This window comes from Phyllostomus discolor, chromosome 5 (genome assembly GCF_004126475.2).
Source record: "Phyllostomus discolor isolate MPI-MPIP mPhyDis1 chromosome 5, mPhyDis1.pri.v3, whole genome shotgun sequence".
Lineage (NCBI taxonomy): Eukaryota > Metazoa > Chordata > Mammalia > Chiroptera > Phyllostomidae > Phyllostomus > Phyllostomus discolor.
In genome coordinates, this window is record NC_040907.2 from 124,929,420 (window position 1) to 124,954,552 (window position 25,133).

General features: G+C 56.0%; 2 protein-coding genes across 7 annotated transcripts in view; one reads left to right on the plus strand and one right to left on the minus strand.

The window, feature by feature from the left end:
* LOC114496244 (prosaposin) overlaps window positions 1-12,387 on the plus strand; it is a 31,144-nt gene extending 18,757 nt beyond the window's left edge. The window contains exons 3-15 of one of the 3 annotated variants that reach the window (XM_028511531.2): window positions 308-382; window positions 927-1,052; window positions 2,264-2,464; window positions 2,898-3,041; window positions 3,447-3,503; window positions 5,406-5,414; window positions 7,155-7,286; window positions 8,652-8,747; window positions 9,059-9,245; window positions 9,329-9,486; window positions 9,825-9,905; window positions 10,190-10,297; window positions 11,393-12,387. In XM_028511531.2, the coding sequence (XP_028367332.1) occupies window positions 308-382; window positions 927-1,052; window positions 2,264-2,464; window positions 2,898-3,041; window positions 3,447-3,503; window positions 5,406-5,414; window positions 7,155-7,286; window positions 8,652-8,747; window positions 9,059-9,245; window positions 9,329-9,486; window positions 9,825-9,905; window positions 10,190-10,297; window positions 11,393-11,428 (1,410 nt within the window). In that variant the 3' untranslated portion in view covers window positions 11,429-12,387. The remainder of the gene's footprint in view (window positions 1-307; window positions 383-926; window positions 1,053-2,263; window positions 2,465-2,897; window positions 3,042-3,446; window positions 3,504-5,405; window positions 5,415-7,154; window positions 7,287-8,651; window positions 8,748-9,058; window positions 9,246-9,328; window positions 9,487-9,824; window positions 9,906-10,189; window positions 10,298-11,392) is intronic. The other 2 variants (XM_028511532.2, XM_028511534.2) reach the window with 2 other exon arrangements.
* Window positions 12,388-12,634: 247 nt separating this feature from the next.
* The window catches only part of CDH23 (cadherin related 23), a 410,614-nt gene continuing 398,115 nt past the window's right edge, over window positions 12,635-25,133 (minus strand). For 3 of the 4 annotated variants that reach the window (XM_036026831.1, XM_028511341.2, XM_036026833.1), the window contains 16 exons: window positions 23,408-23,585; window positions 23,076-23,287; window positions 20,816-21,007; window positions 20,553-20,666; window positions 19,716-19,845; window positions 19,358-19,609; window positions 19,118-19,279; window positions 17,404-17,660; window positions 16,947-17,044; window positions 16,393-16,513; window positions 16,230-16,309; window positions 16,056-16,096; window positions 15,878-15,938; window positions 15,241-15,370; window positions 14,946-15,068; window positions 12,635-13,637 (listed from right to left, as the gene is read on the minus strand). In XM_036026831.1, the coding sequence (XP_035882724.1) occupies window positions 13,311-13,637; window positions 14,946-15,068; window positions 15,241-15,370; window positions 15,878-15,938; window positions 16,056-16,096; window positions 16,230-16,309; window positions 16,393-16,513; window positions 16,947-17,044; window positions 17,404-17,660; window positions 19,118-19,279; window positions 19,358-19,609; window positions 19,716-19,845; window positions 20,553-20,666; window positions 20,816-21,007; window positions 23,076-23,287; window positions 23,408-23,585 (2,478 nt within the window). In that variant the 3' untranslated portion in view covers window positions 12,635-13,310. Of the gene's footprint in view, window positions 13,638-14,450; window positions 14,556-14,945; window positions 15,069-15,240; window positions 15,371-15,877; window positions 15,939-16,055; window positions 16,097-16,229; window positions 16,310-16,392; window positions 16,514-16,946; window positions 17,045-17,403; window positions 17,661-19,117; window positions 19,280-19,357; window positions 19,610-19,715; window positions 19,846-20,552; window positions 20,667-20,815; window positions 21,008-23,075; window positions 23,288-23,407; window positions 23,586-25,133 lie in introns of all 4 variants that reach the window. The other variant, XM_028511340.2, reaches the window with a different exon arrangement.

Here is a 25,133-nt window from a genome sequence, read left to right on the forward strand (position 1 = left end):
TGAGTGCTCACCTGGAACTGGTCTGTGCTGCGTGCGCTGAGCGAGGTGCTGAGCGGTGAGGGCACGAGACAAGTGGGTCCGTGTGGTAGAAGCACAGGGTCCCCTGGCCAGTCGGTCCTTCAGCCGTGGCCTCCGAGTGCGTCTTGTGTCGGCCGGGGACCGGGATGTGCCTGTGTGTCAGATGTGGCTGTGAGCGTGTCCTGGCCAGATGAAACGGGGGAAAGGCCGGGGGAGGTTTTAGCTGTGTGTGGTGTGAGTCATGCCCCACAGACACTGAGTTGCTCTCTCTCATGTGCTTTCCTCTTAGAAATCCCTTCCTTGCGACATATGTAAGGACGTCATCACTGCAGCGGACACCATGCTGAAAGACAACGCCACCGAGGTGAGCCGCCACAGGCGTGTGTGGCTGTGTCAGTGGTGGCCGTGTGGCCACACTCGTTCAGTGCTTAGAAGCTGTGCCCCAGCGCCGGGGGTCTGACACGCAGTGGTCTAGGCTCTGGTAGGGGGTAATTAGGTCAGGTGGGCACGTACTGTTCTGTCACGCAGTTTTTTTCCACCCCATCTTTTAAAAATGTAAAAATTGTTCTTAGCCACAAGCTACAGAAATGGGCTGTGGGCCTGAGTTTGCTCCCCTGCTCCCCCTACAAGTTCAACGCCCAAGGCCGATTATGATTCTGCCGGCATGCCGTTGGCCTTCAGGCCTGTTTGGGCAGCTCACTCGGAATCCCTGTGCCTGTGAGGCTGTGGGTCAGAGGGTCTGCTTTTTGCCCCTCTGATCCGACAGTACTCCCTCCTCCAGGACCTCCTGCATGAGGGGTGCTGTTCTCCAGCCTTCACGGTTCGGGGGGGCTGTGGAGGGCCTCTCAGCTCCCAGTCCGTGTGTAGAGAAGTGCATCCTGATCTGCCCTTGCCTGTGTCCTCTCTAGCAAGAGATCCTTGTGTACTTGGAGAAGACCTGTGACTGGCTTCCAAAGCCGGACATGTCTGCCTCGTGCAAGGACATCGTGGACTCCTACCTCCCCGTCATCCTGGACATGATCAAGGGGGAGATGGTACGTGGTGGTGAGCAGTCTCCCTTCAAGGCGCTGCTGGGGTTCAGGGACGGACCAGACCAGGACAGAGGCATTGAAGTGGAAGTCCATTCAGGTTTTCCCAGCAGCTCTTCGCTGCAGTGCTGACAGCCAGAGTGGCTCTGGCACAGCGGAGCACTCCGCCTGCAGCTTGCAGGGGTTGGGGAGGGTGCAGGAAACAGGAACTCACGGGATCACTGCGGGAATTACTGCCAGCATGACCTTAATAGGTGCTGATTTGGCAACTCCTGCCTCGAGCAAGTAATTCATTTCATTTCTGTGATTTTTTTATCCTAAGGAGTGAGTCAGGGAATGTACTTGTGGGTTCAGCTACAAGGATGCTCAGCCTTTGTGCAATGAGTATCCAGTGTGTGTGAACCGTGTGCCCGAGGTTGGGGTTTCAGCCACGAGCTAGGAGCCAGGTTTGTGGAATTTGGAGAAACCCTAAGGAAGAAGAGGGGCTTAAACACCTGAGAGGGCCGTGGCCCCGAGGGTTTCAGTGAGGAGCGCAGTGTTGAGTCATGCACTGCCTTTCAGGCACAGTTCAGGGCTGCGGGTGCAGCAGGAAGTCCTTGTGGGCTTCAAGGAGGGGAGTGCTGTGACCCTGGTGCCTTTCTGAGAGGGTTTGGTCCAGGTCCTACCGAGGGGAAGTTGGAAGAAGGGAAGCTGGCAGGGTAGTCAGGCACCAGATGTACTGGGGCAGTGGGGACGGACAGATGCGTCTTTATTTATTCATTTTAAAAAATATTGTATTTACTTTTAGAGAGAGGGGAAGGGAATAGGGGGAAAGAGAGGGAAAGAAACATTGATCGGTTGCCCCTTGCACACCCCCAAATGGGGACCTAGCCGGCAACCCCGGCGTGTACCCTGACTAGGAATTGAACCTTTCAGTTCACAGGCTGGCACTCAGTCCACTGAGCCACACCAGCCAGGGCTCTTATTTTTTTAGAGGGTAAGTGGACTAGATTTGTTGATGGAGGGGATGTGCTCCAGTTTTCTGGCTTGAACTGCAGGGAGTGTGGTGCTCAGGCCATTGCCAAGAAGGAGATGGCAAGGGAGTGGGTTGGGCAGGTTGGTTTGAGATGCCTGCGCACTTGATGTGCATGCAGGGAAGGGACTCACTCAGAGGCACCAGGTGGCCTGTTTTGTTTTCCTCCGGGGAGAGGATTCCAGCTGGACTTCTTTCCCACCAGAGCGATCCTGCGGAAGTGTGCTCCTCCCTCAACCTCTGTGAGTCTCTTCAGAAGCACCTGGCAGAGCTCAACCACCAGAAACAGCTCGAGTCCAATAAGATCCCAGAACTGGACCTGGCTGAGGTGGTGTCTCCCTTCATGGCCAACATCCCCCTCCTCCTCTACCCTCAGGATGGCCCCCACAAAGAGCCCCAGCCGAAGGTAAGGCGCTGGGCTGTGCCGCTGGGCCCTGGGTGTGCTTGGGCTAGAGACTTGGCACGGATGGCGTCCGCATAGGCGAGCAGGTGCAGGCAGTTCTTACACTGGGTGTCTGCAGCAGCAGCCGGCCCCCGGGTGGCTGTGTCCTGGACTCTCTGAGGAACCTGGGTATTTAAGTTAGAGTGAACCAAATTTTAAAACTGGGATTTTTAAAATACACAAGATTGCCCTCCCTGTTAAGTTTTACTAAAATCAATGTCAAATTGATTTTAAAACCATCAGGGCTTTTAGAGCCTGTAACACCCCACATTATGAACTAAGTGCCCGGGGAGTTCTGTGCTCGGGGGCACGTGGGACGTCTCCCTAGGCGTCTGCGTCCTCCTAGTCAGGGTGGGACTGAGCAGCGTGTGCAGCCCGCCCGTGCCTGTGTCCCTAGGCTGGTGGGGACGTCTGCCAGGACTGCATCCAGATGGTGACCGACATCCAGACTGCCGTGAGGACCAACACCACCTTTGTCAAGGCCTTGGTGGAGCACGCCAGGGAGCAGTGTGACCGCCTGGGGCCTGGCATGGCTGACATGGTGAGCCTCGTGTCTTCGTGGGCCCTGCAGCCAGGGGTGGGGGAACCAAGAAAACTCCACTTCCTGGGGTATCATTTTAAGTTCCACCTTAAGGGCTTTGAGGAAGAGATTGTTCAAGCAACTCCCTTTCCCTTTGAATTAGCAAGCAGCTGGAGTGGGTGGTGGGTACTTACTTTGTGGTTGATTGCATTTGTGTATGTAACGGAACTCTTGGGAAAAAATAGTGGAAGGAGACCACTTTTATGAGGGTTTCTTTTTTTCCCAGTAATCATATAAGGAACAACACTAGAAACAAACTGCCATTTTTGTCTTAATAAAACTGCCCAGAGCAGACATGTACCAGACTCTGCTGTTGGGGATGGTGCAGCAGCCAACCTCACTGACAGTTGGTGTCTCTGTCCCCAGTGCAAGAACTATGTCAACCAGTACTCGGACATCGCCATCCAGATGATGATGCACATGGTAGGTGGCGGGGGAGAGTCCTCATTAGCGTTTTTCTTTATCTCAAGCTTTCTGATTTCCAGGAACTTTGAAAAGTTTGTGGTTTCCTTTCCCTTGTTTCCCTTTGAGTTTAACTAAATGGGGCCAAGATGAGCCCTTTTTGATCAGCTGACTCCCCCGCTGCAGCTCACTGCCTCCGCCTGGCCTGGCCTGGCCCTCGGCACTGCCCTGGTGCCTCCCTGCCGGTTCACTTGCCTCTGCATGTGTGAGCCGGCCACCACACGGCCAGCATTTGGCTCAAGGGAACAGTCAGCTCTGCGGGGTCGGCTAGGCCTGAGAACCGCTGTGTCCCGGCCTGAATTCTGAGGGGTGGTCCTGCTTCGTGGAGTCGGTCCCGAGCTCTGCAGTGGTATTAGCTGGTGCTGCTGCTCAAGTCTGTACCTCTCACACTCGCTCTGGTGTCACCAGGTGGCAGGGGCATCCCTTCGTCATCAGAGCTGGGAAGCCCTGGCAGCAAGCCGGCCCCACACAGAAAACGGGCGTGCAGAGCAGGGTGGTCTGAAGCATCATTCCACTGGGAACGTGCTCTGGCCTCCGGTGGCTTAATCTATGGGGTTTGGGGGGCGCGGGTACACTTTCTCCTTTCTGTCGTGCTTACATCTGACTATGTGAGATTGCCTACAGTCCTGGAGTTTATTCTCTAACCAGGGGCTGTTCCATGCTCTTACTGGAGCTTTGCAAAGCCCATTTGTGCTCCAGCAGCAGAGTTGAGTAGTTAAGACCTTAATACCTGCAGAGCCTAAAAGGTTCCTTGCCTGGCGCTGCGCCAGCCACTCAGGGCCTGCACCCAGTCCCGGGGGAGTTCCTTTGGGATTGTTACTCACACCGCACCTTGTTCGGAGGCAGCTTACAAAGACGTTCAGTGAGGGTAGGAAAAAATAAGCCTTTAGTGTGGCTTGATCTAGTAAATGCTTTTTCATAGCTAACTAAAAAAAAATTTCTCATTGTAAAAATTACACTACATATTAATTCTTTGAAAATAGGGATAACACTTCCCAAATAAAAAATCATTTAGGGTTTTAAAAAACATCAGTGGCGTCATCTTTTATATACTACTTTAAAATTTTGCAGCTGGCAGTTTTTATCTAAAATTATGTTGGTCATTATTTTGTGCAGTTGATTTTAAAGCGGCTGCATGGTGGGCCACCAGGTGACGAGGACATGGTTTATGCAGCCAGTCCCCTGGGGCTGGGTGTTCCTAGCTTGTTTTCAGGTTTGCCCTCAGATTAAAAACATGGTGAGCATTCTCACAGCCGAGTCTGTTTTTCCCTTAGTCTGGGTAATCGAAACTGGAATTGCTGAATCAAAAGGCAGAGCTTCTGATAGAGGGTCAGACCAGCCTTCCAGGCTGGCCTTTGGCCACCTGGGGGTAGGCTGCAGGAAGACCTGGGCAGTGGAGAGTGTGGCTGGGGGTCCTGAACCCCTCCCGGTCTGTTTTACAGCACTCGCCCACAGAGGCAGCCCCGTGTCTGGCTCTGTTTTGTGGTTCGGCACCAGCCCGAGGGGAAGGCCTTGCAGGTGCGGTGGGGTCAGGCTTCTGGGGGTGGAGAGCCCTTCATGATGTGGCATTTTCTTGGGATCGACCTGCCTCCCCGTGTTTCTAATGCAATGTGGTGTGTCAGGGACGGGGGATGGTGCCCACACAGGGTGGGGAGTGTGGCCTGTTGTGCAGGAGGCCTGCGCGTCTTTGGGGCCCGTGTGCGCTCAGTTGTAGGAGCAAGGTAGGTGGCTGCTCTGTGGCTGTGTTGGCATCCTTACACCTGGTCAACAGCTTGATTGTCGTTATTTTAATCTTTTCTTAACTGTTGTGTCCTTTCCTTTCTCTTATTTTTATCTCCGATTTCCTGTTTTTTTGTTCAACAGCAGGATCAGGTATGTGATGGGGTTCTGCACGTAGTAGTGGTGTGCTGCTCCTGTAGCCCCTTCGCTCGTCTTCTGTGTGTGGCATGACCCCCTAACAGACACAAGGCGAAGCTGTGAAGGGCTGGGCCCCTCTCTGTGCTTACGGGCTCCTGGTCTCTTCCCTGTGATGCAGTGCGTGAGGAGTTGGGGTTCATCTCCCCTTCAGGGGGCCTTGTTCGGGGCTGTGCGCTCTGAACAGAATCAGTGCCCAGGTCCCCCCCCCTCCTCGCGAGATGATGGGGAACCGCGGGTGGTCCCGGAGGTGCCGCAGCCTCCTCACTGTGAGCCTGACTTCCGGCGGGGCCTTGTTTCTGTCAGGACTCGAGCCTGCATGTCTTTAGTCCTGTTTTCCGTAACCCCGGGGTGCTTCTCCTGCATGAGCGAATCATTTGCACGCAGTGAGCAGACTCTTCCCCATCTGCCAGATCCAGAGCATTGGAAACAATCTCTTGATTGCGACTGCTGCCCCTGGGCTATGGGGTCCCCCACTGGGTCCCGGGGCCTCTCAGACCAGACTTACCGAGCCGGGTGCCCCATGGGGGCTGTCCCGAGTGTGGCCTCCTTCCGAGCATGGAACTGAAGGTTTTTCCTGGGTTTTTTGAAAGCTGGTGGGAGAGGACTTTGGCTGAAATACCCCCATTTTCACTTAGGCCCCTCCTGGAGTTACTAGAACAAAGCTGATCTGAGACAAAGCAGCCACATACCTCCTGGATCTTTGCCTTTTTTCTAAAAAGCTTGCTGTGTCTTTGGCCCCCTTCTGTTTTTCCCCTGGCAGAGGGTACTTCAGATACACTTTCAGACTCCTCCACTCTAGGATTTAATTAATCCTAGAGCCTTCTCGGTATTAAAACAAGAGGAACCACGGCCATGGTCTGGCTCTCTTCTCTGAACAGGTCTCGTTTTTAGCAATCCCGTTCCCGCTGCTCTTGGGTTTGGTGGCGGGAGTCAAATGCCATCGGGCCGGAGGCGGTTGCTGGTTGCATTTGGTTTGCAAAGTATATAGAGCCTGTATGCTTCCTCGCTCTTGGCCGCCATCTAGTGAAGGGGTCAGGATGTTGTCCAAAGGGTCTGGTTCTCTGTAGTTCAGTGTCTGGTTGGGAAAGGGGGTAAATCTGGTGATGTGAAAGGACTCACTAACTAACTTGGGTGACTGGGTTTTCATGTGTGCTGTGCATGAAATTGTGGACGTTTTTTAAAAAGCCAACATTTCCCCCTTAATGCATCATTTTAAGTGTCCTGCCATCTCATGACCTGGTGTGGTTTTAGTTCTAACATGTTTGGCTTTCTGTTAGTTTATGGGCATAGTCCTCTAGAAAGAACATAGTGCTTACTTCCTACCGAGCTCAACTGAAAAACAGGTTCTAAAGTAGACCAGTGTCCTTGGAGATGATCGGTCACCCATTTAAGGTGCTGGGAGTCTGGCTTCCCTGGGGTGCTCCCTGGTTGGAGCAGAGACAGCGATCCTGTCTCATCTCCCCTCAGAGCTTTGCGTGACCACTTCCCTTCTGCAAAACTGGCCTGTCTGCACTTGCATGAGCTCATTTAGATTTAATATGGAATCTTTATTTGTGCAGGCTGGGGCGGGCAATCAGCCCTTGGCATTGGGACCGGAATGCTCCCTTAGCACCCTGACTGTTGTGTACAGAGGGTGGGACTAGGGGGTGGTTGGTGGGGGCGTACGTCTGACTGCTTTTTCTGTGCTCTCTTCAGCAACCCAAAGACATCTGTGGGCTGGTCGGGTTCTGTGACCAGGTCAAGGAGGTGCCCATGCAGCCTCTGCTCCCCGCCAGAGTGCTCTCGGAGAACGTCATCCCTGCCCTGGAACTGGTGGAGCCCATTAAGGTGCCTGGTGTCATTGTTTTGTAGTGCCCAGCAGCATACTGAGTTCATTTATTTCCTTGGTTATAAACCCTAGGGCTCCCAGGATCGAGTCTACATCAGAGCACGTCATGCCAAGATCATTTTTCAGTGCCTAGCTCCAACCTGGCCTTTTTTTGATGTGCTCTCTCTGGCCTCCCTCACATCTTCCCTGACACTGTAGCCATAGTGCAAGCTTGCTATTCCACCTGGACCACCCTCCGGCTTGTACAGAAGTCTCTTGGGGTGTGCCGTCTGCATGCACGAGTGTGTGTCTCACGTCACTTGGTGAAGAGCCTCCTTCACTCCATAATCAGTTCCCATCATGCCTTATGGGTCAAGCAGTGTTTTCGAGATTGAAGCCCAGAACAGCCCGCCTCTAGTGGTGAACAGGACTGTCCTGTTCGTGGGGCCTGTGGCCTAGTTCTTAAGGGCCTAGGCCACCCGATGTCTTAAGTGCACTGGCATGTGTGTGCACTTCTCATTCTGGAGCGCCCCCTGTCGCTCTCCTTTAGCTGTCTTCCCCCCTCCACCGTCTGCTCTCAGCACGTGCAGCGCGAGGACCTCGGGAAGGGTCAAGGTGCCTGCCCCGCATCCCCAGTTGGGGTGCTCGTAGGCCCTGGACCTCTTGGCTGACAGAATGGCCGGAGAAATGGAGAGTTATAGCTTGTATTCTGGTCACATGTGGCTACTTAAATTTAAATAAAATTAAACCAAAAAAATCAGTTCCTTGGGTACACTAGCTACATTTCAAGTGCTTATTAGACACATGTGGCTAGTGACTGCTGTGTTTGACGGCGACATGGAGAAGGCCTCCGTCGTCGCAGAGAGTCCTATTCAGCAGCGCGGCCTCGTTCAAGGCAGGCTCTAGAGAAGCAGTTTCAGGTGTTAATGAGACTTGAAGCCCAAGAGCAGACCTGAAATGTGTTTAAAACAGGCTTCTAAACCCTTACTTTGTTCTGCTCCCCCACCCACTCCCTGGGACGGACACAGAATGATGGAATGATTAGCACCAAACAACAGGACAGCTCTTTGGGGGAGGGGACAGTTTCACTGCTCGCACTGAAGTGTAAATTCTGGATGGGGCGGTTGGGGTGGCGTTGGCAGGAGGTTGTGGCTGTAAGAGAATTGGCAAAAGGGATGGGTCTCCCATCTCATAAAGACCAGAGGGACTGGAACTGAGACCCTGGGGGGAAGCCGCACCTCATTCTGAATTCAGTAGGAAGCGGCCCTTTGTGATGCTAACCTGTCCTTGGGCTCTGTGTCCCCTCTCCTTTAGAGGAGCAGGACCAAGGGGCAAGGTGAGGGTCTCGGGATTCAAGTAACTTCTTTTTATTATGCTCTGAACAGAAGGACTTGGTCCAGGCAAAGCCTGAAGTCACCTGTGAGTTGTGTGAGTACGTGGTGAAGGAGATCGTCAAGCTGATTGACAGCAACAAGACTGAGGTGTGTGGATTTCCGGGATGCTGCTTTCCTGGCAGAGGGAGCTCGGCTCCCCCTTGAGCCAGAGTAGCCTCGTGGGAGAACCCAGCAGAAGAGGTTGGCTTGTCCCTTGCCGGTGGTGGCCCCCGGCCTGGGAATCGATATGACCTCGCCCCATCAGTGGTTCCCCCGGGCTGGGGTGGGAGGAGGCCGCTTTGCCCTGCTTTGTTGCCGGGCTTGCTGCTGACTGGGCTCCTGGTCGTGTTAGCGTTTTCAGAATCTCACCCACCCCTACCCAGCCTTCCATCTTCCCATACGATCTTCTTGTGTTTCAGGAAGAAATAATTCACACTTTTGATAAAATATGCTCAAAATTGCCCACATCCTTGTCGGAAGAGTGCCAAGAGGTGGTGGATACTTATGGCAGGTCCATCCTGTCCATCCTCCTGCAGGAGGCGAGCCCAGAGCTGGTGTGCAACCTGCTCCACCTCTGTGCCTCCCAGAGACGGCAGGCACTGACTGGTGAGCCCCGTGCGGGAGGCTGGCCAGGCCTTCAGGGGGTCGGGGGCCCTGCCAGCACTGAGCCCGCGCTCTCTCTTGCACAGTGCGCGTGGCTCAGCAGAAGGACGGTGGCTTCTGTGAGGTGTGTAAGAAGCTGGTTGGCTATTTGGACCAAAACCTGGAGAAAAACAGCACCAAGGAGGAGATCCTGGCTGCTCTCGAGAAAGGCTGCAACTTCCTGCCTGACCCATACAACAAACAGGTGTGCCCGGGCTGCTACCTGCCAGAACCAGAGCCCACCCGGGGAATGTGAGAGCGGTGTGCCCTCGCCTGCCGTGCCTGTAGGAAGGGAGTCCCGTGAAATTTTCTCAGAGGCGATCTGTTGGCTCCGATGGAGCCATTGGGGGGAAGTAACATAAGTAAATGAGACCGAGTGTGTGTGTGAGGGGGGGGCACCTGGGGAGGGAGGCCCTGGGGCTGCTGGGTTGGCAGTGTCGGGAATTCCTGTAGAAGAGCATGTCCCGCCCCCTCCTTTTGTGCCCTTACTCTGTCTGCCTGGGCACACCTAGACCTGGACCTGTGTCCCTGTTTGCTTCCTAGTGTGACCAGTTTGTGACCGAGTACGAGCCCGTGCTGATCGAGGTCCTGGTGGAGGTGATGGAGCCGTCCTACGTGTGCTCGGTGAGCTCTGCTGGGCCGCGTGACCTGGTGGGTGCTGGGGGACCCCAGAAGGGCCTTCTGAGATTCTGGCCCTGGGGCAATCTCTGGGGAGGGGGCGTGGGAGAGCCCAGAAGATGGAGAGCCAGGCCTCCGGGCCGCGCCACTTCACTCAGCAACCCCGATGTTTTTGAACGTGCACAGCAGAGTTCTGATTCTTGATGTTGGAAGCTGGTAACTTCAGTTTGAACAGGCTTAGTTGGGCAGATCTAATTCTTTTCCTGTTTTGCCTTTTTTTAACCAAACAGAAAATTGGCGCCTGCCCTGAAGCCCGTAAGCCTCTTTTGGGAACAGAGAGGTGTGTCTGGGGCCCAGGCTACTGGTGTCAGAACATGGAGACAGCCACCTTGTGCAACGTGAGTAGCCCAGCACCCGCTCCACAGGCCCGCCTTCCCGGGAACCTCCGGGACCGGCCGTCTGCCGTGTCTTTATGTTAGCGGGAAACGGAGGGCAGGGGAGGCAGTTAGGCTTACTCACGGCTGGCTGCCTGGCAAAGGCTGGCCCAGCTGTGTTCTTGTCTTCGAGAAGTGAAGAGTGAGCATGGATATTTTTGTTTCTGCTTTCTTGCCTTCGCCTCTACTTCCCTTTGAGAGGGTCAGGTTTGCACGAGGTGCCCCCACAGATTGCACAAGGCCCACTGATTTCATTGCCCCAGTTCTTGCAAAAGTCCTCATGCCCCTCAGTCACTTTTGCCCTGGGTGGAGCCTGGCCTGAATCTGTACCCAAGGCCAAGCAGAGCTGTTCTTGAAAGTCCCTGAGAGTTGGCACCTGCCCAACAGCCCCAGGGTAGGTACTGTGGCACCATCCTGGTGGGTGGCTGGCCAACAGTTGGGTGACCCACGCTCCTTTCCTGGGTGGGGATGTTTGGACCTGCCTTTGTTGCTTAATGTTCTTTTGCGCAACTTTTTCTCCCTTGGGGTTGGGATGGGGCTGACTGCTGCTTTCGGAGAGGTTGTGTCACTTCGGTCCACTGCCGGGTGGGGTGGCGAGGCCCATCCTGGCTGTGTCCAGTGCCTGCCTGCAGCCAGGCCGCGGCCCATGGCACATCAGTGGAGGAGTAGGTTTCTGCTGCTGCCCTGGGTGGATGTGCCTGGGGGTCTGTTTCTCAAGGCCTGAGCTGGACTGTATCTCTGACTGGGTGAGGGGTCCTGCGTGGGGCCTCCAGCGTGGGCTGTCCACTGGTGCTGGGGCTTATACCTGTGACTCCCTGCATGGGGGCTGGTCTGCAAATTACTCCATTGTTTTGCACCTGCTCTGCTGGATGCTTGTCTTTCGAGTCCCCAAAACTGATGACCTCATGAGATGCTATCCTGGGTCTTCAGTGTCTGGTGCCATCCAGCTAACCTAGGACAAGATGAACAGGCTCCATTTTGGGGTGATACCTGATGCATGAATGGGCCAGGAGCGGAGTTTGGTCCTGAAGGTTAATCTGGTTTTCTCTCTCCTCTCAGGCCGTTGAGCATTGCAAACGTCACGTGTGGAACTAGAAAGAATGTTCCATCTTGGAGAAACTACAGCATCTATTCGTACTTATGTGTCTGGAGGAATGACCTGTCGACTTTGTCATAACAATAGGCCCCCCCACTCCATTTCTTATCTCCCTTATCAGTAGCCTTGCTGTCTGTGCGGAGGTGCCCAGCCTGCGTGACGTAGCTGCTTGGGTGTCCCTTTTCTTTCTGCTACATGGTTAATGACTCTCTGCGCCCTTGCATGGTGGTACCGGGATGAGGAAGGGGCCCTGAATGCTGGCAGGACCTCAGCCGGAGGAGGGTGCCTCCCCGCTCTTCCTGGGCCTCTTGGCTGCTAGCCAAGCAAGCAAAACAGGCAGCTTTATATAAAAGATTAGAGACTCAAAATGATCAGGGTTTTCACACCGTGTAGATTGCACTGATAGATTTTGGAAGGGCTGCTCAGGAGACCTGGGTGGGGTTTGGGTTCCCTGTCCCTGAGTAAACCTTCGATCCAGCTTTCCTGTGTCGTTCCTGGTGATGCCTTGGTTGGGTGGGAGGGGGAGAGTCTGCCTGGGTGCAACCTCTTAGCTCTGTGTGGACGTCCGGTGGGCCTGGCTTTTGTGCGTGAACGTGTGGGCGGTGGTGACCCCCTCATGCCTGCTCCCGTGTCTGCCTGACTGCTGAGGCCTGCTCTGCGCCCTGCTCTGCTGCCCAGGGTCCCCCACTGCCCTGGGCAGGCTTGGCCCCCACCTCTGGCCCACCTCAGAGCAATTCTTCTCGACTTTGACATACATGTGGAAGACAAGCCTCTGGCTACCAGGTGGAGGGCCTGCTGGGGGCTGTGTGGGGGCCTTGGCCTCTCTCTGGTGTGGCTAAGTCTCCTGCTGCACCTCTGGGGCTGGGAGACAGCAAGACCTGCAGTTGCCATTAAACGGACTTAATATTTTTGTTTTGCACTTGACTTTCTGTGATTTAACAATAAAGCCTGGTTAATCGGATCTGAGTGTTTCTGTGATACCTGGCCAGAGGTTTGGTTTCTGATTAAGCTCTTCAAGGCCTGGGCTTGTAAGTGCCCAGCAGTCCTGTGTCACCTCTTGGTCAGAGAAAGAAAGCAAAGCGGGTAAAGAAAGCCCCCCCCACCCCCCTGAAATACCCAGCCTGGGCTGGGCCCCGCTGCCCTGCCCTTCACCCTGCCCCCTCCTGCCTCGCAAGGCCTGCCGCGTGGGAGTTCAGCAAAGCGAGTGCCAGTTTCTCATGAGCTGCTTTTCTTTTTAAGATTCAGACCATTCCAGAAATGTTCAATGAGTACCAGTGAGACAAACCAAGGGGAGAATATTGAGGGAATAACTTAATTTAAAACGGAACACAGATGAACACTCTATATTCAAAACCCAAGGGAACATCAGTCATTTCTCTGTGTGAGCTGGGCACGTCTGGGAAGCCGGAGTGATGGGGAGCGTGGTCTGTGGGTAGTAGCCTTGTCCACGTGGGGAGGCAGAGGCCACTCGCTGCCCCTACCTGGATGTCCAGCCAGGAACTCGGCAGAAACGCAGTGAGAACTGAAGTCGGAGTCCAGGCTGGCAGGGGCGGGGACCGGCTGGGGTGGGGAGGGCAGAGGGCCTGCTTGGCCTCTCTCAGCTCAGCTTGGGCTGAGTTGGTCTTTAAACTCCTGGTCCCCCAGTGACGCTCCTTACCTCATCCTTAGACCCAACATTTTTGTTGTTTTCTTAAAAAAATAACAAATTTTGTGAAGGTAGAGATCAGATACTGAATGAGCGCCTGGCAGAAGAGGAATCTGAGCTGCTGGTGCAGGCTGCTGCCACTGGACCCCCCCGGAGGTCGTGAGCTAGGGTCGGCCAGGAGGGGCCGCACCCCAAGGTCCTGGTGCCTCGCATACCAGTGAGGCTCTCTGGTCTCGTCATAGCTCCGTGATCTCCAGGGGGCTCTCCATGATCACGTCTCGGAGTTTGTGCAGGGGTGTGGATTTGGCTGACTCCGTGCGGGCGTTGCGCTCAAAGGCACTGGCCTCCGCAGCTGTCAGTGTCTCCAGGGAGCGGCCCAGCCCCTTCTGGTCGTCCTCGGGCAGGCTGTTCAGGTCGGTGGCCAGGAGTGTGCCTGTGCTGCCGTGCACCAAGTGGATTCCATCGGGCCCCCTGAGCTCAGGCGACGGCTTATGGCAGAAGCGCAGGCTGCCTTGGCCCGGGCTGCGCTCCCCTGGCTCCTCCTCCAGCTCTGTCTGGATCAACTGCAAGAGTCCAGGACCCACCACGTGCTCAGAGCTGTGCTCAAGGGGTAGCACATGGGTGGCTCCAGAGTCCTACCTGCTGCGTGCCTGTCATCGCCCTACTGCACACAAGGAACCCTGGGCGCACGCAGAGGGCCTGTCCAGCCCCCAGCAGCGTTTCTCACGGGGCAAAGGGGAACCGTGGAGACTGCAGTGCTAGGGACGTGTTCTTGGGAGTATGGGCTCCCGTGAGTCTTGAATTTTGTGTATTTGGGTTTATCTATAAAAGCCCTGTGATGCAACTGTAGCGTTGGGTTTGTGATTGAGTTGGTCTCAAGCAAGGTCAACACTAGTAGCCAGGCCAAAAGTGACCCCAGGTGAAGTTGGAGGGGGCTTATGGGTGCAGTGGAGACCCACAGATGGCGCTTTCGTTCTGTGTGGAACCCAGCTTTAGCCCATTTCACTCGAGGATGTTGGCCCAGCTGGGAATCCGGGTTTTAGACCAAGTCTCACACTTTATCACTGTAGGCAAACATGATACATGTATACCTATTTGACCCTATATTGTTTCTTCAAATGACATCACCCCATTAAGGTATATTCTTGGGGTTCCTCAAATCTGAGAAACACCTAATGCCCACCCATGCCTAGAAAGCCCACTGTAGAACCCAGGAAGCAGAGTTCGCTGCCCCTCTCCTGCACCCCCACCCACTGCTCTCTTGGTCCTGGCTGCTGAGCTCCAGGGACTCTGAGAAGGAGAAAGGCAGGAGAGCTAGAGAGAGAGCACCCCCAGGGCTGGGGCACGGCACACAGCTCCCCTGCCCTCCCGGCTACCTCGGAGATGGAGGAGTGACAGGAGGAGGCTTTTTGCACCATCCGCTGTGCAAAGAGCTTTTTGAGCCGCAAGTAATCCTCCAGGACCACCTTCAGCAGCGAGCCCTGGGGGAGGGAGAGGGTTAACCCCCCACCACGGCCCTCCCGGGGCCTCCCCACCCCTCGTCCACTCCCATAACACAGAAAGGGGCTGTGGAAGCTGACTGGGAATCTCGGAGGCACAGGCCTCTAACCCTAGTGGAGAGGATCAGGAGCAGAGCCTGGTGACAACTCTCAGTGGTGCCCTGGTCCTAAGGGCACCTCAGGCTGAAGCAGCCCCTGGTCAGGGGGTGCCCAGGCCCCTTTTTGCTCTGGTGTTCTGCCCCAGTGGAGGGCAGGTCTAGCTGAACCTGGAGCGGGAGAAAACTCTTCCCTCCCTCTATCTTCTGGGGCAGGTCCAAGCTTAGCCAGGGGCCTGGGGGCGGGGATGCAGGCAGCCCTGCAGGGGGTGCTCACCTTGATGGGCCCCTCCCGAATGATCTGGCCCAGCTTGGCAATGTTGTCGTACTCCTGGATGGCTGCCCGCAAGTACCGGTCATCGTCGGGTTTCACTGCTGCCGGCTCACGTCCGAAAGTTCCCTGGGGACAAAGGATGTTAGCTGGACCAGAGGTGGCATGTGCGTGCACATGCACAGGGCAGGGGACCACCTCCTAGATAACAGCTCCTTGGCCGGTGCTGGCAAAGACCTAGCCTTCCTCTGCCCTGTCCCTCATGAAAGTCCACCCTGCCCCCAGCTCCGGCCTGGCTCACGTGGGTGCGGGTGGGGCTGTTCCACAGGTCGGCGATCTCACTCAGGTTCTCCGGCAGGTCGTCCTCGTGCTCAGCCTGGGCGGCCAGTTCCAGGTTCCGGCAGAAAGGATCCAGCCACACTGGGTTGGCCCTGTAGGAGGGGAGTGCGGTGGGGTAAGGCTGGGAGGCTTGAGTAGACAGAGGCTCTACCAGCCTCACCCCTCACCCCTTTCTGTTTCCCTGGCCTGCCAGCTGTACTGTCTTGCACAGAATAGGGGTTTAGGGGCCAAAGTAGGCCCCTTGCTCCATGGCACCTGTGGGTGCCTCCTCTCCCTAGGATCTCACTAGAACCAGGACAGGAGGACATGCCAATCTGAATGAGCTTCAGTGGAAGCCTTGCTCTGTACCCACCGACCAAAGTCAACTCTCTCCGACCCTTGAACTCGGGGCCTATCAAGGGTGGTGAGCCCAGTTTGGTGAGTTTCTGAGGGTGGAGAGAGTGGGGAGGGTAGCCCACCAGGGGGCGCCGGTACCCCAGGTTTCAGCCATCTAGCTTTCCTCACTGCTTGGGAGGCAGCAGGGAAGTCGCTGCCTCCTCAGCTGGGTCCTTGGCAGGCCTGCCCAGAGGGCCCCAGGCAGGGCTCAGGGCCGCACTCACCCGTCAAAGGAATACTTGTTGGTGTTGGGCATGTCCATGATGTCGATGAAGCCTCGGTTCCCTGCAGGGAGCGGTTGGGGCGTGGAGGGGTGGGAGCCGGGCCCAGTCCAGGGCCTGTGAGTTCCCCAGGAGCCCCTGCTGCCCTCGGACCGCCCCACCCATCACAGCCCTTGCTCACCTGCGGAGCCAGCCACTATGGCTTTGAGTTTCCGCTTGTGTCTGGAGAGAGGCGGAGAGAAGTGCTGGTGAGAGAGGCTGGGACTGGGCTGGCCTCTCAGTGCTACCTCCTCCCTAGCCACCCCAGGAGCAGGCTGGATGGCCAGTCTCAGGGCATGGGCGCAGGGTCACTCACACGGTCCTGTAGTACCAGTTCATGAGGATGAAGAGCATGGCAGCCAAGAAGAGGAGAATGGCCAGGACAATGATCGCCATCTGGGGCAACAGGACCAGGCGTGAGCGGGTGAGAGCCCCCAGGGTGGCGAGGGGGCGGAGGGGCAGGTGCCACCCAGGGGTACCTGCAGGGCAGACATGTCATCGGGCAGCCGGATGGAGATGGCGGGCTGCACATCCAGCACGTTGTAGTTCCGGAAGAGATTCCGCAGCTGCTCCTTGTTCTCGTCGATCATCTGGATCACCCTGGGCAGGGCAGGGCAGGGCAGGGGGCAGGCGCCTCAGCCCCCATCCTCAACCGTCTCCCAGAAGCAGTCCGACCAGTCTGCTCAGTTCTTGCTTCGGACCCCTGAAGTTCACCCCCACCCCCACGCCTAGCCTTGGAAGATCAAAGCCACCCAGCTAGGATAGCTTCGTGTTCTATAGGGTTCACCGTCCCTTCATGCAGGATCCTGTCTGGTTCTCACAGCCAGTCTCCCATGCTACAGACGGAAGGGGAAGGCACAGAGGGCAGAGCTCTGCTCTTGCCCACAGTGTTCTCTCGGGGGCCCGCCCACCTCCTGGGGGGAGTGCCACCCAGCAGGCCTGACGGTGTTGTCTATGTTTCTGTCGGTGGGTCCCCTCCCCAGTTCCAGGGCAGGGAGGCGGGCCGACAGTCGGAGCACGGACCCCCACCCACCGGTCCACGTCCAGGATACGGTTGGTTTCTCGGTTCACCACATGGATGAGCAGCTCTGTCTGTGCGAAGTTCACCCGACCCTTCTGATCCACGTGGAACTAGGCAGGAAGGGGCACCACGGGGTGTGGCGCATGTAAGGCATGGGCTGGGGTGGGCAGGCCTCTTCTAAGAGCCCCTCCTGCCCTGCCCTACCAATAACCCAGCACTACCCCGTGCCCGCTGAGGACCCAGCATGATGCGCATCACTTTAGCATGCTGCACCCCATTTTACAGATTAGAAAACTGAGGCCCAGAGGCCTGGAAGGACATTCTCAGGGCTATACAGGTAGGAAATGATTGAGGGGGCATAAACCCCTTCTCATGTGCCTTGCCTCTCCACAATAACCGGTGCCCCCTAGTGGCCTACTGCCCCTTCTCCCTCCACTGCCCCCAGCCCCGGGGTGGGTTCTGTGGGCACCTGCACGTCGTCGGTGTTGACAATGGCCCCAGTGATGTTGGAGAGCAGGCGGATGAACTCCTCCTCAAAGCCACGCACACGGTCGGGGATCTCGTTGATGACGATCTTGACTCGCTGGTCATCCCTCAGGATGTAGATGCCAATGATAGCCGTGTCGTTGTGTCCTGCCAGGTCCCGGGCCACGATGTCCACCACAAAGTAGCCGGGGCTGTAGGCCATGAAGAGGTCAAAGGTGCGCAGAATGCCATCCACGCTCCCTGCAGGAAGAGCCCATGGGTGGGGAACAGCTCAGGGGCCACCCGGTATCCCAGAATCCCCAGAGGCAGGTGATGCACTGAGGGGAGGCAGCCTGGGCCTGTAGCACCTCGGGCCCAGATGTCTGCAGAGCCCAGTGCCGGCTGCAGCTCAGCTGTTACGTGTTGGGGGGCGGGGTGTGGGGGCAGTGTGGGGGCAGCCTGCACTGTGAGACCTCCACCTCTTCAGCAGATTTCTAGTGAGCTCTCCTATCTTTAACTATTGACCCAAGTTGTTACTTAAACATTTTGCATATTAAACAGAACAATTGTGGGGTGTGCTGGCCTGAGGATGATGAGTTTGGGAATCTGGTGTCCATCCCCTACTGGGGTCCTTCTGAGCCTCCTTAGTATCTGTGTGTGTCTCTGTCTCACACACAGTTCAGAATCCCTCCGGAGAGAAATGAGCACAGGAGGCACTGCCCAGGCTTCTCTTAGAAGACAGTAGACATGGGTTTAAAATCTGCCGCTTTCCAGCTGGATGACCTGTTGCCTCTCTGTGTTTTCGTTTATTAAAACAAGAGCAGAGGGAGCTCAGGGGACCAAGGGAAGCGTCTGGGTGTGTGTTTGGAGGAGGTGGCATATGGACTCGATTTCAAAGGATGGTTGTGGGGAGCACATCTGAAGGCAGAGGTCAAGGTTGGGATGGTATCCCAGGAAGCAAAGAGAAGGGACTGAAGGCCCAAGGGAGGATGGTGCAGGGCAGAAAGAAGGAATGGTGTACAGTTGTGTTTGGCTGGGCACAGGGCCCTGAGGAATAGTAGGGGCCAACGAACCAGAAAGGGGGATTAGGAGGAAGACCTGGTGAGCCTTGAATGCCAGGCCAGGAAGTCTGGGTTGACTCCTCCAGACAGAGAAGATCAGGGAAGGGGTTGGGACTGGAAGTAAGGTAATGGGACATCCACTGGGACACCTTCTAGGACATAACTCAGAGACTCAGCCACCAACCCAGGGAAGCACACAAGCAGACACGCACATTGTAGGTACAAGCATACTCTTCGGATTGGGCTCCCCGGTTCCTGGCACAGCGCCTCACGCGGAAGGGCGAGGTGCGCAGATGGGAAGTCAGGTGGATGTGTGGAACGGAGAGTGGGAAGACAGATGGGTGGATGGATGGATGGGCGGACGGGCAGATAAATAATAGGTGGAGGAAGAAATGGGAAGAGAAGGAAAAAAGGAAGTGGGTGGGTAGAGGTAGACATGGATAGGTGGTTGAAAAAAGGATTAATAAACGATAGGTGACCGGCTAAACAGATGAACGGTAAGGGCTGAGTGAATGAATGGAAGGATGGACACAGCTGGCCGGCCAGCCGGCTGTACTCCGGTGCCCGAAGAGACCACCCCCATGTCTTTCAGACTGTAGTCAGTGTAGTCAATAGAGGTCTTGGTTGGAGGCCACTTCTGTGTGACCAGACCCCTACCCATGGTGAAGACCTGGCCCACGTCCTCAGAGTCATTGGCAAAGGCCCGGAAGTAGTGAATGGCCAGGATACTGTAGAAGACCAGGCTGTTGTTGCCAATGTCTGCGTCCAGGGCCAGCACCTGGATCAACTCCGAGCCCATCTTGGCGTCAGTGGCCACTCCTGCAGGAATGGGCAGATGGGTATAAGTGGTGGGCAGGGGCCACCCCCCACCCTGTGCCCAGGCTCCGGCCCTGGCACCTGCAGTGTACTCAGCCTTGGTGAAGCGTGGTGGCTGGTCATTGATGTCCTCTATCACCACGCGCACCTCCTGCAGGCTGAGGTCAGTGACCAGGTCCAGGTCTGGTGAGGGCCCGTGGGGCGGTGTCCAGCTGCGATTGCTTGAAGCCTTGACTATGAAGGTGAAGAGAGCTTCGCGCTCCCGATCCAGGTCCTTCAGCACCAGCAGGCGCCCGTCAGGCTGAAGGTGGAAGTTCTTCTCTTCATTTCCAGCTGAAGGTAGGACCATGGCACGGGGTGAGGGGCAGGGCAGGGCAGGGCATATTGGGGTCATCTCCAGCCCTAGGGTAGGGAGGGCACTAGCCCCAGGAGGCCCCACCTGCAATGAAGTAGTACACGATGGCGTTGGAGCCCTCATCTGCATCCACGGCGCCTGTCACGTTGCCCACGAGGGTGCCACGTGGTGAGTGCTCGGGCACTGTCAGCAACTGGTACTGGGGGCTGCCTTTCTGCAGGGGGTAGGGGAAGGGCATCACAGGAGGTCAAGGCAAGGCCTGAGCTCCTGGCTCCTGCCAGAGGGCCCAAGGCAGAACCATTGTGGGTGCCGAGGAGGTTTATCGTCCACACTTTGTGGGGCGGCAGAATGCCTGTAACCTCAAGGGAACAAAGGCTGGGCCTGGGAGGCCCCAGCTCTGCCCTCAGGGATGTCACCCAGCAACGTCCTCTATGAGGGCAGGGGTGGGATCTGCACGTTCTCTGAAGTTTCCCAATGCCTGGACGGACATTTGAATGAAGGGCCACACTCTCTTGTGTGCACCTGTGTGTGCACACTCACAGAGAGTCTCCAGGGAACCTCACATGCCATGTGTACACAAGAAGGAAAACCCGCCAAGTCACAGAGTCTGAATCACGGTGTGGGCTCAGCCTCGGCTCGGCACAGCAGAGCTGGTTTTCAGGCTTTCCGTGCACCATGCGTGCAATTAGGAGGATGTGGCTCTAGGAGTCGGGCATTTTTGTCTGCCTTTTTGACAGCTGAGTAGTGCCTTGAAATAGTAGTTGCTCAATAAATATTTGTTCCCTGAAGTGTATGCAAGGTTTCCGTGGGCAACCTGTGTATATGGTAAAGGGTGCACGGGAGAGTATATGCACATGTGTGCTTGCAGGCAGGGAACTCCTGTGTGGGCGTGACAGGTGCAGGGGATGGGTGAGAGCTCACTGGAGGCCTCAGGAAGAGGGGCTCGTTGTCGTCGATATCATCCAGGGCTACCTGCAGCGGCTGCATGGTCTCATACGGCACTGGCTGGCCCAGGTCGCTAGCCACCAGGATGAGCTGGAGGTGGAGCAGCACAGTCAGAGGAGGAGACAGAGGGCCCCAGGTGGGCATTCCCAGGTCATTGTAGGGGGGGAGGTGGTGGCCCTGCACCCAGAGGAGAGCCCCTCCCTCGGCAACGCCCCTCGAGCCGGGCCTCGCCCCCTTACGCTGTACACGGCCTGCTTCTCACGGTCCAGGCGCTGGGCAGTCTGGATGAGGCCGCTGATTGGGTCGATGGTGAAGTACTCCCAGTCCCGGTTGCCCGTGGATTTCAGGAAGCTGTAGCGCACGGCCCCATTGAGGCCCTCATCCTGGTCTGTGGCGTAGACCTCATACACGTTGGAGCGCAGTGGGATCTCCTGCAGGGGCGGCAGGGCAGGGAGGTTCCGCTTGCTTGGCTGGACTCTCCTGGAGTCTGAGCATCTGCTAGAACATCCCCTCCCTCCACCCCTAGCCAAGGCCACTGCCCATGGGTGGTTCAGCCTAGGGTCCACCTCTCTCAGGGTGCTCCACCTCTCTCAGGGTGACCACCCTTCCAGGGGCTCCCCTCATCCCTCCCACCCCACTGTGTGCTAAGATTTAGAAGAGGCGTCCAAAGCTGAGGCCACGGCCACAGCCACGGCCACTCTCTGTCCTCGGCTCTGTCTCGCTCTCTGCTACCCCAATCACAGAGGCGCTAAGTATCCCCGAACAACACCATCCACACAGTGGGGTGCCTGAAAACGGGGGACAGCCAGGTAGGGTGACAGACTGGATGCAGACTGGACACCTGGGTTCTAGTCTGTTACTGACACAAAGTGACCGGGACCTGCCACTTCACCTCTCTGAGCTCGGCGTCCTGAATCCCTTGTGTTAAGTCAAAGATGTCAAAACCCTGACATCATACAGTGACCCACGCATGAGAAAGTTGCTCAGGGCTCAAGCAAAAGAGCAAGTTTCTTTGCTTTTAGTTGAAAAATTACCAGCTCAGCGTGGTTTCACTGCTTATCTCACTGATCATGACCATCAGAAACTCTGAATGGCACTCACAGCTAATGAGCAGAAAGTGGGGAGACAAACAGGTAATTCACAAACGCTGGTTGTTTGGGAGACGTGAATCTTTCAAAACACGGGGCCCTTGAAGGGAAAAGGTTACTAAATGGGCCTTTGGTGTGGAAAAAGGACCAGATGATTATGAATTTCTACCCTGCCTCATTCCACAACAAGGATTCAAGGCAACTTACAAGAAAAGTATAAATCGTAAGAGTGAACAAATAAAAAAATTAGGGTAGAGAAAAGAAACGTTTGGCTAGAAAATGGGAACTGAGGGGCAGGAGGCAAGGCATGCCTGCTGGGACCATGCAGGGCCAGGGCTGCTCAAGGCGAGCCGAATGCTCTGGGTTCCCCCGAGGGCAAAGCCCAGAGGACTGCTCTCACATTCCAACAGACACGGGGAAAGCAAAGCACATACAAAGCACAGTGTTTCCTAGAGCTCGGCCTGGCAGAAACTTCTCCCATGGGGCCTTAAAGAGGACACAGAATGACAACAAGGGTTTGATGCTAGCCCTGGCTGGCGTAGCTCAGTGGATTGAGCGCGGGCTGCGAACCAAAGTGTCTCAGGTTTGATTCCCAGTCAGGGCACATGCCTGGGTTGCAGGCCAGGGCCCCCAGCAACCGCACATTGATGTTTCTCTCTCTCTTTCTCCTCCCCTTCCCTCTCTAAAAATAAATAAATAAAATCTTAAAAAATACATTAAAAAAAAAGAGTTTGATGCTGACGTTCTGAGATGCAGAGACATGCTGAAATTTGGGAGCAAAGAACACGCAGGAGCATCCGGGGCCGGGGCGCTGAGAGGAAGGAGGGGAGCAGACAGACAGAGGGACTTCCTGATCTTTACAAGGCGATCTTTAGAGCAAGGAACGAAGAACTGGAGAGGTTCCAGAAGCCCAGGCACTTCCCCTTGCTGCTTATTTTGATGCCTGTCCTCACCTCCCAGGCTGTCTACACTGTGGTACCGGCAGGAACAACAGACAGACGGAAGGGGCCTGTATATTTATTTTGAGACAAGTCGGGGGAAGTGGGTTTTCGGGGACACTGTTCCCCTTGGCAGACGTCTAGGAGTGGGAGATGGAAGGTCTACTAGTTTCAGTCCCATTTTGCAGATGAAAAGACAAACTCAGAGAAGTCACTTGCTCAGAGATTTGGCTGGTAAGTGACAGAGTTGAAGTTGAACCCGAGACCTTCTGCTGACACAGCCCGTATTACTGACGCTGCTCAGCGCCGCCCTGTGTGGTGCCGAGTAAGTCCTCTCCCTCTGCTGGCCTCAGTTTCCCCGCCTCCTCGAGGGGACCTGCCCTTTCCCTCTCCCACGCGTGACTGCAGGAGGAGGCAGGCCGGGTTTTGGAAGGGCCGTGTGGGCGGGCAGGAGACCTGGGAGACAGCCGTACCTCTTTGATGTGGAGGATGGTGCCGTTGGGGGGGCGCACAAAGACGGGGCGGTTGTCGTTGACGTCAATGACCTCCACCAGGAGCATGGTCGTGCCCCAGAGTGGGGGCTCTCCACCATCCGTGGCCACCACGGTCAGGTTGAACCTCTCGTAGGAATGCAGTGGCCGCCTTGTGGTCACCAGGCCTGAGTCCACGTCCACGTGGAAGGCCTCTGGCAGGTGGGCAGAGAGCAGGGCATGGCTCTGGCTGAGACGTCCTTCCCGGGGCAGGCTGCCTCCCCTACCCCCACCCCCACCCCCAAGGCACCACGAGTGGGGACCAGGCCACGTACCCTCGCCGGGGCCCTCCAGTGAGTAGGACAGCTCTGCATTGGAGCCTTCATCCTGGTCAGTTGCCATCATGGTGATGACCGAGGTGCCCGCTGGTTCATTCTCGTAAACGCTGGTGCTGTACTGGGGCTTGGAGAACTGTGGCCGACAGTCATTGACGTCTAGCACCTGAATCACCACCTGGGGGGAGGTTGAGGTCAAAGGTCAGGCGCATATTGGGGGCTACTTCAGGTGACCCAGTGACATAGGAATAAGAAGAGGTGGACAGGGCATGCCCTTAGAGTCCAACCTCAAACAACTTATTTAACCCCCTGAGCCTCAGTTTCCTTAGTTATACTTTGGGGACAATACCTTTTTTTTAATCCCCACCCAAGGATATGCTTATTGATTTGAGGGGGCGTGGAGAGAGAAATATCAATGTGAGAAACATTGCCCTGGCTGGTGTGGCTCAGTGGATTGAGCGCTGGCTTGAGAACCAAAGGGTGGCTGGTTCAATTCCCAGTCAGGGCACATGCCTGGGTTTCGGGCCAGGTCCCCATTGCGGGGTGCATGTGACGCAACTACACATGGATGTTTCTCTCCCTCCTTTTCTCCCTCCCTTCTCCTCTCTAAAAAAAAATAAAATAAATAAAATCTTAAAATAAAAAAAAGAAATATTGACTGGTTGCCTCCCATACGCACCCTGATCGGAGATCGGACCTGCAACCTAGGCATGTGCCCTGACAGGGAATCAAACTCTCAACCTTTTGGTGTACAGGATGAGGCTCCAACCACCTGAGCTACCTGACTGGCTGTGGGGGGTGGGGGTCACAATATATCTTCCCTCTCAGGGGCACGTGAAGCTCACTGTGATGATGTGCTGTGTTCTGGACTGTGACGCTACGTGCACAGTGCTGGCCTGAGGAAATGCCCAGGGCTCCATGGTGATGAGCAGGTGCTCTGTGCCTGGGCCTCAGCAAGGAACCCTCTCGCCCACCTCCTGCTCTGCCCTTTGCTCCCTCCCTCCCCCGTGCCCCGGCCCCACGCATCTCACTCCAACCTCTGTACTGGGATTCTGGGCGGTGGTTCCTCCACCCCTGAAGGCCTGCTCTTGATGGGGGTTTGTACCAGGCCTGGGACTTGGCTCTCTCTGCTGGCCCTGCAGCCCAGGGCAGGTCCTATGCACATATCAGGCCAGGAGGCCTTTTTCCCCTCTGGCTGCCATGGCCCTGCCTGGCTGCATCCTCACCAGAGCTTTCGACAGCTGTGATTTTTAAGAGCCCCTTTCGGTGAACAAAGCATTTTCCGATCCCCCTCCCCCACTGCCCTCATTGCCCGCCCCCCACCCCGCCCCACACACCACTGCCCTGGGAGAGAGGCAACCTTAGTCTTCTGACTCCAAATCCTGTTCTTTTCCCCACACAGCCCACAGCCCTGTGCCCGGGACAGGATCCGGGTGTGTGCAGTGCTCCCAGACCCTGCCTGCCTCTGCTGAACGGAACCCGCCCACCCAGCTTCTTACCTCCTCTCCCGGGAGAGTTTTTGTTTTGAATGGTTAGGTTACTGTGGGGAACTGGAAGAACTGAATGCAGAAAGATGACCAGAAAAGGTAGAAAGAAGGGGGAATAAAGAAAGGGAAAGCAAAGTCTCAAGGAATAGAATTTTGGATGGAAATGGGGTCGAGCTTGGAAGGTGGGACACTGGCCTCAGAGCAACTGTGTGGACGCTAGAACTGGGGCTGAGTTTGGT